At 39.8% G+C, this 12,263-nt stretch overlaps 1 protein-coding gene across 5 annotated transcripts in view; it reads left to right on the top strand.

Moving 5' to 3' along the window:
• The first annotated feature begins 8,019 nt into the window (after window positions 1–8,019).
• Window positions 8,020–12,263, top strand: part of atp8a1 (ATPase phospholipid transporting 8A1) — a 98,591-nt gene continuing 94,347 nt past the window's right edge. For all 5 annotated transcript variants that reach the window (XM_041047934.1, XM_041047935.1, XM_041047931.1 and 2 more), the window contains exon 1: window positions 8,020–8,378. In XM_041047934.1, coding sequence (XP_040903868.1) covers window positions 8,330–8,378 — 49 coding nt within the window. In that variant the 5' untranslated portion in view covers window positions 8,020–8,329. The remainder of the gene's footprint in view (window positions 8,379–12,263) is intronic.

Raw genomic sequence — 12,263 nt, 5'->3', positions numbered from 1 at the left:
TGCAAACCCACTGCTACATTACATGGTCCACAAGTGCAGTGTAGCTCCTGGCCTCTCACGCAGAGGTAAGTACACAGCTCAGACACATTATTTTGCTTCCCATGGATTACTACCACGTTTAATCCTCGCTGTTTGAACAGATCTAAAAACAACTGCGAGCCTGTAAACGGGATTACAGTCAGGCTCACACTGCTGGTAAATAATACATGCATTTCTGCCATGGCAACCTAGCAACCTAATCTCAAGTAAAATGATAGTTGTCTTTGAATTATTCATCACAGTTTACACAGTTTTCACCAAAGCTTTGACAGAAGACTTTTAATGGCCTGACTTCATATGCTTTAATCAAACAAACATTTCTCTCTCTCTCGGGATAAGATGACACAGCAAACGCTGAGAAGCAAAAACAACTTCTGCATCAGCCACATTTTAAGATTTATTACAGTTATTTTTCATTTAGAACAAAAATGAATTAAGGAATGACTAAAATGTCAGACTGCTGAACACCCCTTACTGTACCCCTTACTGAACACACCTCTTACTGTAGTCTGACTGCGTTAAGTTGAGGCCTTCCAGCTCCTCTGGAGTAACTTTTAACAAGAGAAACCCTCGTTAAATAATTTTAAAAATAAGACGTTTAAATGAATAGCTGTTCTGAGGAGACCTACCGATAAACGCGTTTTCACGCGGAGGAGAGTGTATTTCGGTATACCTCTAAGAAAAAACAAAATGTTTTATTTGCTTTTTTTTGATGTATTTTTTAAAAGTCGTAGGATCAAGCTGATAAATTCATATTCCTACCACGAGTCATCTTGCCGGTGTAGTCCGATCCCTATGTACCGACCTTACTTTCTCACTTGCACATTTATACCTTTCTCTGTTTTCTTTGATGCATCCTAAACAACAAGCACCATCAACATCAAGCACCAAAATGTTCACATCAAACACCCTTATTTATTTATATTTATTTCATGTTGTCGTGAAGGGAATGAAAAACGATGTAGGAAGTTATGTCAGAAAAGAGGAGGGGGATAAGGTGGGCGGGTCTAGGAAGTGATGTCATACAGGGGTGGGGTTCAATGGGCGTGGTTAAGAAGTTGCGTCACAAATGGGCGGGAATTACGCCACGTGGTGGGGGGGGGGGGGGGGGTCATAAATCTTTTTGACAGAAGGGTGTACTCTTTCTCTCTGAAGTGATATAACTGTGTTTACACAAATACAAATTTAAATACAGCAGACTATATTTATTCTGAAGTCATTATGGCTACAATATTTTTTTCAAATGCAGTGACTTTTCTATCTTTTTTATTATTCACTATGTAATATAAAGTGAAGTAAAATGCACTGTGACATCACCCACGCATATGGATGCATGACTGCTTACTGTGTTACACCCAAAGTGGGAGTGCAGGTGTTCACTGGGCGTCCTCAAAGCGCAGACACGCACCAGATCATATAATGTGTCACAGTGACACAGTACAGCAGCGTGTCCACAGAGACGCCTCGACCAGTTTTTTTGTGTCACAGGTGATGAAGCAGCTCCCTGGAGATGTGACACGTCAGCTTAGAGTGGTGACAGCACCACTCTGTTTGAGTCCTGCAGTTTGGCTCCTGAGGTAAGAGCCACACACACCTGTGCCCACACACACACACACACACACTTCATGCCATCACCTGTTTGTATCACTTCATGCTGATCTTTAGAGAAAATCCATCTGGGAAAGCCTAATGTGTCAAACTAAGATTTAGTGACATCCTGAGGCCGTAGTGGTGTTATGAGTCTGGCTGTGGTTCCAGGTCTTATTGATTCAAAGTGACCCTAACTCTCCTTTAAACTGTCTTTTATTACAAGGACATTACAGCAGCTATTACAATATGGCGTGTAAAGGCTCATTGTATATTATTTCGGCTAATAGCCAATGTTAGATGCCATTAGGGTGTCTAGACTTTGAAATTACTGCCTGAGGAACTCAGGGTGTTTTATTTTTTTAAATATTGTCCTAGAGCTTGATTTTATGGAATTGTTTTTTTTATTTATTGAGCGTTAACTCTCCTTGACTTTTGTCTTTAAAGGTCCTAAAAACCTGTTCTCTCAATCAGCCTCTTACTGTGCGTTGGGGTCCTTTTCTGCCAAAGTTAGAACTTTAAGAGTTAGAGATTTCTGTCTGTGCTGTTCAATAAGGACTTAGCATCATTTGGATCAATGACAGATCAAAACTGATGACCATTGTTCAGTCTTTTGTTTGTTTCTTGCCTGCTTTGTCACCAGGTTGCTGCAAAGTGTCCTGAGGAGTTTTCTCAAAACAAAGTCACTGTTTGTTTCTGTTGTTCTACATTGTGCGTGACCTTGTGGTCCAACCAATGTTTACTTTCTCATAAAACTGACACAAATTAATGCAAAGCCGACCTTTTTCATAATTGAAGAACAGCATTGTTTACATTCATGTTTCTGATGCTGCATTGCTGCATTTCTTGGTGCATTACCTTGAAATGTAGATATGATTGTTGTTTATTTAGTTTATTATTAATATTATAAAATTTTAATGATGTAGAAATTACTTAGGCTTTGAAACCAAGTTTTCAGAAAGTCTCTATATTATATTATATTATATTATATTATATTATATTATATTATATTATATTATATTATATTATGCAGTCCTAGCTCTGCATGGATTAGAAATTGGCAGCCAGTGTCTGTATAAAGCTGCTTATGTTATGCTTCCTGCCAGTTGAACATACCGTTCTTATAATTGGAATAAATCAGTCACGGTCTTTACATATCATTTTCATTTTAATTAGTTTTTTTTTTAATATCATGGAGGAGCATTTTCTCAATCATCCTTCCCCCACACACCCTATAATTTTCAATGACAATGAAGAGAAAATCTCCTCAGTTGTCTTACTACACCTACAAAAAGCTTCACATGAATACATTTACAGTGACTAGATGAGTTAGGATAAAACATACATGAAAACAAGTGCACCATATTGTCTATCCTAATGTAAAGACAGGACGGTGACATGCATATCTAGAGTTTAGTGAAACACACCCACGTCATGTTGAGTCAAGCAGCCATTTTATCTCACTTTAGCACATTTCGAGAAGAGACCGCTGAGATGGTGTCGATTCAAGTCTATTAAACACAACAGATTAAACACAGTCTAATCAACCTGAAGAGCTTATCTCTTAGCCTCTCTCATCAGTAGTGCTAATGTAGCCTCACCAGCCACCTCAGCTGCTATTAAAAAAGCCATTTGAAAAGATGAATACTTTAACGCTCTTTAATATCAGTGCTGTTTGTTGGCTCGGCTGTGACTAAGTGGAAAAAAGTCAAACAGTGAGGGCTGATAAATGGCTTTAATTCTGTGCGGCTTGAATAAAGGGATATATTCATAGATTGCCAGCACGATTCTCATGTTTACTTCATGATATGACTGATTTGCAGTACATTTTTGAGTTGCTGTACAAAGACAGAATTGGGCCGATCTCTCAACATCTTGAGCCTGAGAGAAGTTCTCAATGACATTTAATCAAACTTTACCTCTTACAGACCATGAAATGTGTCTTTGAGCAAGTTTGACAAGATGAGCCGCATGCATTAATCAACAATTGTGAAGCGGGTTTTGGAAAATGACTCCATGGTGAGTCACCATTTGTGATTAGTTGACCATCGAACCACCTCACGCTTCCCTGACTAAAGATCAACATCCACAAGGGGGCAGAATGCAATTCAATTACAGCTAAATGTCACCCTGCCCAATCACTCCCTCAAGAGCTGTAGGCAAGAAATGAAAGATGCAGCTGCCGGCCTGATGGCTGCATCCACATGATGATCAGTACTCAGAGCTGGAGCAAAGATTAATGATAAAATCAATGACAAAATCACTCGAGTCAAGTGAGCATGTGTAAGATTAATGCATCCTGAAAAGACAGAGATTCAATTTTCAATCTAAAGGTTTTTACAAACTGAACTTCAGGGGGATTTCAACCACAGATGTGGTGAACACCCTTATCGTTTTTCAGAGCATTAAAACCATTTGTAAGTCTAAAAGCACTGAAAAGAAGAAATGGTCTTCTTCTTTTTCAACTTAAGTGCTGTCTCATTACTGTGGTGAGCATAAAAGTGTTCCTAAAATACAATTAATGTATTAATCAAGCTATTGTTATAATGATTTTCACTTAACCTCCTGAGACCCAGAGGAAAAAGGGTTTTGCCGTTTTTATTTTTTATGATAATTTAAGTATTGTGGTTGAAAGAATCATGTTGCATTTTTTTTAAACACATTATTTATTTTTATCAGCTGTCCCTTGTAGTGGACATCGGGGATGTGGAGAGCACAGGCCGCAGGGCTGTGAGGGCGTGGCCCTGAATCGAACCCCTGAGCGAAGAGCATGGTCACTGTGAATGAGAGAGATGCGGAGAGCACAGGCCTCTGGAGGGCATAATACATAATTTTTAAAGGAAATCCACACAAAAATGATTTCGCTATCATAACATTACATCATTGCATTATGTATCAAGCAAGACTTGATGTCCACTACAAGGGACAGCTGATAAAAAAGAAATAAACAACGTGTTTGAATAAAAAAAAATTGCTGGGGGCGTGGTGAACCCTGAGCGAAGAGCATGTTCCTTGTTTGTAAATGGCATAGATGAGAGCGCACAGGCCTTGGGTGCCTGCTGGGGGCGTGGCTTCTGTTTGTCTGAAAAAAACCCCCCAAATCACCAAATTTGAAGATTCTTCTAGGTCACATGACGCCATGCAATAAATAAATGCCATTGTTGTTGAGATGCATTGCTAATGCAAGCTGTGGACATAAATAAAATTAGAAGGACCTTGTTCTAAAGCAGTATCAGCCCTGTGTTTGTGTAAAATGTTTTTGGAGCTTTAATTTGTATTGCAGTCACAGGCAGCCAAAATACATATTTACAATGAAATAGCTTATCAAAGAGGAAAGGAGGCGTATCAGTAAAATCTTCTCAGATCACTCTGATAACTGATGAAAATAAACTGATAAAAACACTCATGCTCTGTGTAATTGACACGGGTTTTGACAGTGGCAGAAATATGGACGACCGATTGAATGAGTCATTGTTTGGACTGGATATGCTATAAAACAGAACACCAGCGCACACACATGAAATCGAAGAGGCAGGCTTCTTGTCACTGTTGCTTAGCAACCGCGGGAGCTACAGAGCCAAATCCCTGTGGTGGCGAGCTGATGTTGAATTAGGCGGAGTGGAGGGAAAGAAAGGAAATCTTTGGGAAAGATGTGTTTCTGGCAGGCACAGGAGGAGGTGTAGATGTTAAGGTGTTCATTTCTTATTTTTGGATTTGCTGATTCTTGAGCTCCTATGTAACACAATCTTTCTGTGTTTTTTGTTTTTGTTTTGTTGGGCTGTTGAGAACAAGGCTTACCGTTGCGTTTAAGATTGAAAAAAACAGGAAAAAACATGTTTTATGCTGAATATGAATATATCTAAATTTTAAGTCACAGAATATTTTTCTTCAAAGAGGTGTGAACACAGATATGCTGTCTTTTGTTAAATTTCTCCGCATGTACTACATAGCTCATACACAAAGCCTATAGAGACTGTTTAATGTTTTCAGGAGCAGCAGCATAATCCCCTTTTCCACCAATCCTCCCCCAACAGTAAATACATTTTAATTTTTATTAGAAATGTGGATCTAAATATTAGCAGAATTTCCCAAATTAGTTGTAATTACCAGAAATGGCAATGATAACTGAGAAATCACTCTGTAAATACAAATGCACATAAGCAGGACACTCAGCATTATGAAAACACTGCCAGTGCAATATGTATGCATCAGACAACTGTAGTGAGTCTGTAACACTGCAGTTCTCTCAGGCAACTGCAGTGGTGCTGCTGCTGTACAAATGCTGTGTGCTCTCTGGTGTCATTTGCATTTCAACTGCAGTGTGAGAATGAGAGCACACTTTGATTTACCGTATGTGCGGCGGCCAAGCAGTTGCAGCAGAGAAGGCATTGTTGCTCCTTTCTTCTTTATATTTGCATGCATATTACCTTTTTTATGTGTCCTATTTTTGGTAACTGAGGGTCTCTGTTATAGAGCAGATTCATGACAGCACAGTGACACACTGATGAGGGATATAAAGCAAGCTAGAGTAAGTCACCCTGGATTAGATCTCCTGCTGAGCTTGTCTCTAGACAATAATCACATAACGGCACAGTGACTGATATTAGTGTCTACTCACAAGTGTTTGATTCCATTGTTGTGGGCAGTGACTGTCCAGGTCTGTCCCTGGTGATTATCAGTTTTGTTCCCTTGAGACTTGAACAGTTTTTTTGGACATAACTAATCATTTCATTGATAAGTCTATATGTTGGTGAACAAAAAAGATAGGTGACATTACTTTTGCCATATTAGACTTTCAAAATATCCTCAGATGTTGTCAGGCAATGTGGAGTGAAGTGACCAGGCAATGGGAAAAAGTGCTGTGTAATGTTGGCTTTTTTTTTCTCTGCAGCAGATGATGTGAGAGTCGACAGCCACATGGCCTGTCAACGTGTCTGTGTAGATGAATCTGAGCTTTTTTGTGCTTGCTCATCATATGTTGCCCTGTTGAGGGCAACACTTTAAATATGAAGAAGATGTTTCTTGATCAACAATCCCAGTGCAGCATCTTAAAAGAATAGTGCTCATAATGAGGTTACTAAAATTTGCCTCTCTGTGATGAACAAAACTCTGGTGACTTTTGGATGTGCTGGCTTTGGATATGCTGACAAATGTGTATCTGTTTTGGAGTTGTTGTTAGTTGTACCTTTTCCACATTTTATGGCCCTCAGATTATCTCCAGTCTTTTTGCGTTACAGTCTGTTAAACACGTCCCTTACTATACCTTACCCATACATATAGTATGACCATAGATATCAATCTTTTTTTTAATCTAAAATATGTTCCTTTTGTAAGTTCCTTTTGTAAATTAGATCAATGTTTTGAACCTTCTATCAGAGGTCATTGGTGAAACAGCAGGTATCCTTTCTGCCTAATGAAGAATTAAAAGGCAAAACAAATGAAATTAGAATGCAGAAAAGCCCATTTCAGAATAATTACAAATACTGCATTATGATTACTTCTGCTACTACTTTAGTGTTGCACCTGGTAAAGGTGGAGCTAAGTGTAATTGCTTTATGCCCTTCAGGGTAGTTTAATTTATGACTATACATCATTCTTTATTTATCATTATTGTATTAAAGGTCTGACTCTGCAAAGTAATTTTGAAAGTGGAGTGAAAGTACAAAGTAACATAAAACGGAATTACTCAAGTATTTGACCAAATGTACTTCGTTTCTTTCCACGAATGCTAATAATACAACGTACAGGATTACAAAATATGAATTGTTTTTTTTTTTTTTTTAACATATTGCAAAAAGCATCAACATGTAGTTTAATTACTTGCAGAAATGACAGTAATTATAAGTAGCATGTGTGAAAAACAGGGAAGAGGGCGATGCATATTGTATTCGTACAGGAAGAAATGACAAATGTAGTGTCATGTGTTGCAAAATAGAGTACGCGTGGAGACGTTTCCTGGCTGCGAAGTACTTCTAGTGTCTCAGGTGTTGTGGAGGTTGTGATTTTCTGACACCTCAGTAAGTATTAATACACTAATAACTGTATTTTATACAAAAACAAGACTCAATCATGATAAACCAACTCCCACCCAGTGCACTATTGTTGTGTGTTCAACCTGAGAACCACATCTACTGCAGAGGGGCGAGGATCCACACTGGTCAAACAATTGTTGGCCAGTTTTATAAAAGAATCAGCGTTTTAATCATTTTTGATCATTTTGTTTAAAAACAGTTATTTTTGTATCCTAAAAAAACGTATTTTTCCCAACAACGGTGAAAAGACAGTTAATGTGTTCTCCCGCCCCCTCCCTCTGCGGTGAACTGTGGTACGGTCCATAACGTGAGGCGGCACCGTCCCCCTCACTTCAGTTTATGGTAAGTCGGCGTCCACTCCTGGCAAATCGACGGCGTCTGTTGACTCTTTAATCCGCCGCGTGAACCGGGATGCCGGTGGATCCGTGAAGCCGTGGGCTCCTCGGCATGGTTCTCTCACCACCAGGAAATTAATGTTGGCTATATCTCGTAAACATCTCTTATCAGCAGCAGTGAACACGCAGCAGTATAGCTCGCACGAGAGAGGGTCCTCCTTTGAATTTTAGCCGTTTTTTTTTTAAATTCTGTGACGGTTGAGAAGAAGCAGAAGCCACAGGGAGCAGAACTAACGACCGCTTGACAGGTGCCGTCGCACGGCTTGGCGTGGAGGGATGCCGCCCGTCCAGAGAACGATGTCTGATCTTCGTAGCCGGGCGGAGGGTATGTAGAGACTATTTTACTTCGGTGTATGTGTCAGAGAAATGTTTGAAAATCACGATCACCATTTTCCGGCTATTTCCTTGATACTGAAAGAGGGCCGGCTCCCTGGAAGTACAGTAACTTGCTAGCTAAAGCTGTGATTCACGGCGCCCAAGCCGGGGTCAAGGAAACCCCGGGGGCGGGGGCTTGGGAGAGTTTTCCGAAAGAGTCTCCGGGAACAGAACTGTAGTTTTAATGCAACTTGTAGCCCAAACAAAAAGTGTCAAATCCATAGCGGTTATCTCTGTATCTACAGATAAAACAATGGGGTTTCCCAGACAAAGGCTTTATGAGTGTCTGTGATGTGCATGAGGCGTCTTGAAATTAGGGTAGGGTTCGCCTGGCCAAGCAAACCTAGCACCCATCCAGACTGGGACAGTCCCCCCCAGCTATGGCCTGCACACCACAGGGTACCGTCATGTCAGAAAGGAAAACCAGTGCACAGGAGTTTAGCAAGCTGATGCTTATTGACAGTAGCCAAGAGTCTGACGGTACAAAAATAAGTGGTGGAAGAAGTATTCAAATATTTTACATAAATAGAAGTAGTAATATCACACAGTGAAAATCTTTTACTTATATATTATAATATTGCATAATGATTATTGATGCATTCATGTATGTATCACTTTAATGTTGTTAAAGTTGATAAATAAATGTAGAGGGGTAAAAAGTATTTACTGTACCTTTGAGTTGTAGTGGAGCAGAAGTATAAAGTGGCAGGTAACGGAAATAATCAAGTAAAGCTCAAGTGTCTCAAATTGTACTCAAGTACAGTACTTGAGTAAATGTACTCCGTTACTTTCCACCCCTGACAATAACAAGTGCCCACCAAGTGACACCCACAGTAGTGTAGGTCTAATAATACAGCCATTGTAATTTGGCAGGGACCTTCACTCCTTCACTGCACCAGTAACTTTCCACTGCATCTCAGTTGTGTTTGCCAGGGAAAGAGGATGTGGATACACACACATGACTTAAAAGATTTACAAGTTCATAAAGAGATCTGTTTACATCAGGGCTCCAGACGCTGCTTAGTAGCTTTGGGTGTTGAGATGTGTTTGTTTATTCTGGACAGAACGTATGGCAGGACGTAATTAATGGCTGCAGGTGCACAGCCCTCTTGGGTTTCTTTATGAAGTCTTTAAATTCCTCCTATCACTGTTTTGTGGCTGTCCCTAACCTCTGACCTCTCTGGATAGGAGAAAGAATTTATCTACCGGGATTGATAACATATCACAATATTTATGCTTCTTACTGCAGTTTCTGTTTTTCTCACAGTAAGTGCAGTGGGACTTTCATGGTCAGATTTTGGATGGCTTAGGTTTGATTAATAACTGTAGGCTCAGGCTAATATCTCAATCTGAGTTATTGCTGTTGAGTATATTTTTTGGCTGCTAAAGCAAGCAACCTGACCTCTCAAAGTGAATTAGAATGAACTTAGTCTCATTTGTATTTTATATACTTATTGACTCGCTGTTCCATAAATTAAAATGCAGGGGCTAAGGGTACATTAAACCAGCATACCTAATATATATGCATATGTAATTTTCGTCAAGTCTATTAATAAAATGACTATAGAAATATACTGGTGCCTTCTGATTTACCTCAAGTAATGCAGCAACTTAATGCAGCAACTTATATGTATGAAACAGTTTAATTGCTGAGTGTGTGTTCATACAGGAAGTATTCCTGAGTTGGGTCCTTCATCCAACTAGCTGGCACTGCAGAGAGAAATACATTTTTAAAGAGACATGCAACTTTATTTAAAAATTCAGTATTTGCGAACATGCAGAACTATCTTCAAGCTGCTGCAGATGACTAAAAAAAAACTAAGAGCAATCTGTAATATTCTCAAAGCTTCAGTGCACAACAATTTGGACAATAACTATTTACAAACATGTTACCATTATTATGACCAGTATGGTAATTTCACCTCATATAATGAACCATTGATTGATTTGTTAATTACAAATTCATTCATTTAAGACACAATTCACTACTTGTCTTTAAATATGAAGAAAGCATTTGTATCTTCCTTATGGCCCACAATAAGGAAAATGTTTAGTCAGATACTGCTTCAATATTTAAACACGAAATTTGGAAAGTAGATAGATCATGATGTTGCAGCAGAACATACTGGGAGTAACACTGGCCCAAATTATCATTACTGCTAATCAGAGTTCTGAAGATTAAAATATTGAGCATCTTTACCATCCAGACATTGATCTACTTCCATAAACGGTTGATAGCAATCTGTGTTTGTTGAGTCACATGAACCCAAAATTGTGCCCACATTGCGATTATTGGTCATATCATATCGTATTGTTCATATCCATATTCCTGACAGGTGCCCTTGATGCCATCATTCCCAAATTCAGTGATTTTACTCAGATTTAAATGATGAAAATAGGTGCAAGTGCACCAGTAAAACTAATGTCTGTGCTGTTAAATAGAGTTTCTCCTGAAATTAATTCTGTGTTTACCAGAGTGATGTGAGCAGGGTGCATCTCATACTGGAGATTTAAAGTGGTTGTACTTGGTAGAGATTTGGTTTTAAAATGCCTCTCAAGACCCAGTAGTAATGAGTCAATTTGTCATCCTGTGCACCACAACAGAAATCATAGTGTTATTCCACTGAAGACCTGTACATCTTACTGGTAGAAACCTAAATAATTAAACACTGATATAGATTCCATAAGAAACTGTTGATCAGAGCGGCTGCAGTCACAAGAGCAAACACATGAATTATGCAGTAGCTTATGCTGTCACCCCCAACCCCCAACTACCACACTACCTTTTTAGGTTACAAAGAGCAAACAATTTCGCTGCCTTTCACTTGGATCCATAGCAGTAAGTGTACGCTATCATTCCCCTGCTTCAGTGAAAACAGTATCATGTTTTCTTTGCAAGCATCTCTCTGAATGTTGGCTTCGATCACCTCCTGTACTGTGTCAGGTTGATGACCTGTGCTGCTGCTCCAACGCTGACATTTCCAGTCTCATGGCTCTGGATCTGGTTAACTATTTTGCTCAATCACCCGTCTGTTCTGCAACATTTCTTTTGGCTGTTTTTATGAGAGCCTAAGCACCCTCCCCACCCTTCAGTTTTATTTTTTAATCACCACAGTGCATCACGGAGGCTTCCATCTAGAAAGGGCAGCCCTCTGCCAGGCTTACCACCTAATCCATCAGCGGCCTGTCCGTCAGCCCTCCATGCTGCACACTCCCCAGTCTTGCCCACCACGTGCCGCTCCACTCCTTGTCAATCCTCTCCTCTGTGCTGTGGAAACATCCGACATCACTGCCAGCCTGTGCCTGCGTGCGTTGCCAAAATAACCTTATCTAGGACACTTAGGGTACAGGTGACGTCAGTAGTTATCAGCATGTTTAATGTGTGATCCTGCAGTGACAGACAGGCACCTTTAGATGCTGATCTTCCCGGTTCAAATTTCCGTGATGGGCAGGAAGGTGCTTAATACCTGCTCCCACTGTCTAGATGGGAAAGCTGATTGACAGGAGCCATGCAAGTTAAGGCGAGACAGATGGCAACAAGCATCCTGTTTGGAGTCTTAGCTTGCGTGCTTATCTGCAGACAGACCAAATCCCCTATCACAATTGACACTAAAGGTGCAGATAGATAGGTAAGCCTGTCCTGTGAGGATGAATCTATCTAAAGACCAAATGCTTGTCTTTTCGTGTCAGCTGATAGAAAGTGCTCTTGAGCTTCTCATTTCCCACATACCAGTTTTGAAAGACATTAAGTAGTCTGCTTCTTTTTTAATCACTATATCTCTACCTTTCTGTCATTCTTGAGTTTTTTTTCCATGTGTAAGTGAAGCAGGATGTT

The sequence above is a fragment of the Toxotes jaculatrix genome, chromosome 10, assembly GCF_017976425.1.
Source record: "Toxotes jaculatrix isolate fToxJac2 chromosome 10, fToxJac2.pri, whole genome shotgun sequence".
NCBI classification, from domain to species: Eukaryota; Metazoa; Chordata; class Actinopteri; family Toxotidae; genus Toxotes; species Toxotes jaculatrix.
This window is presented reverse-complemented; position numbering and strand designations above follow the sequence as displayed.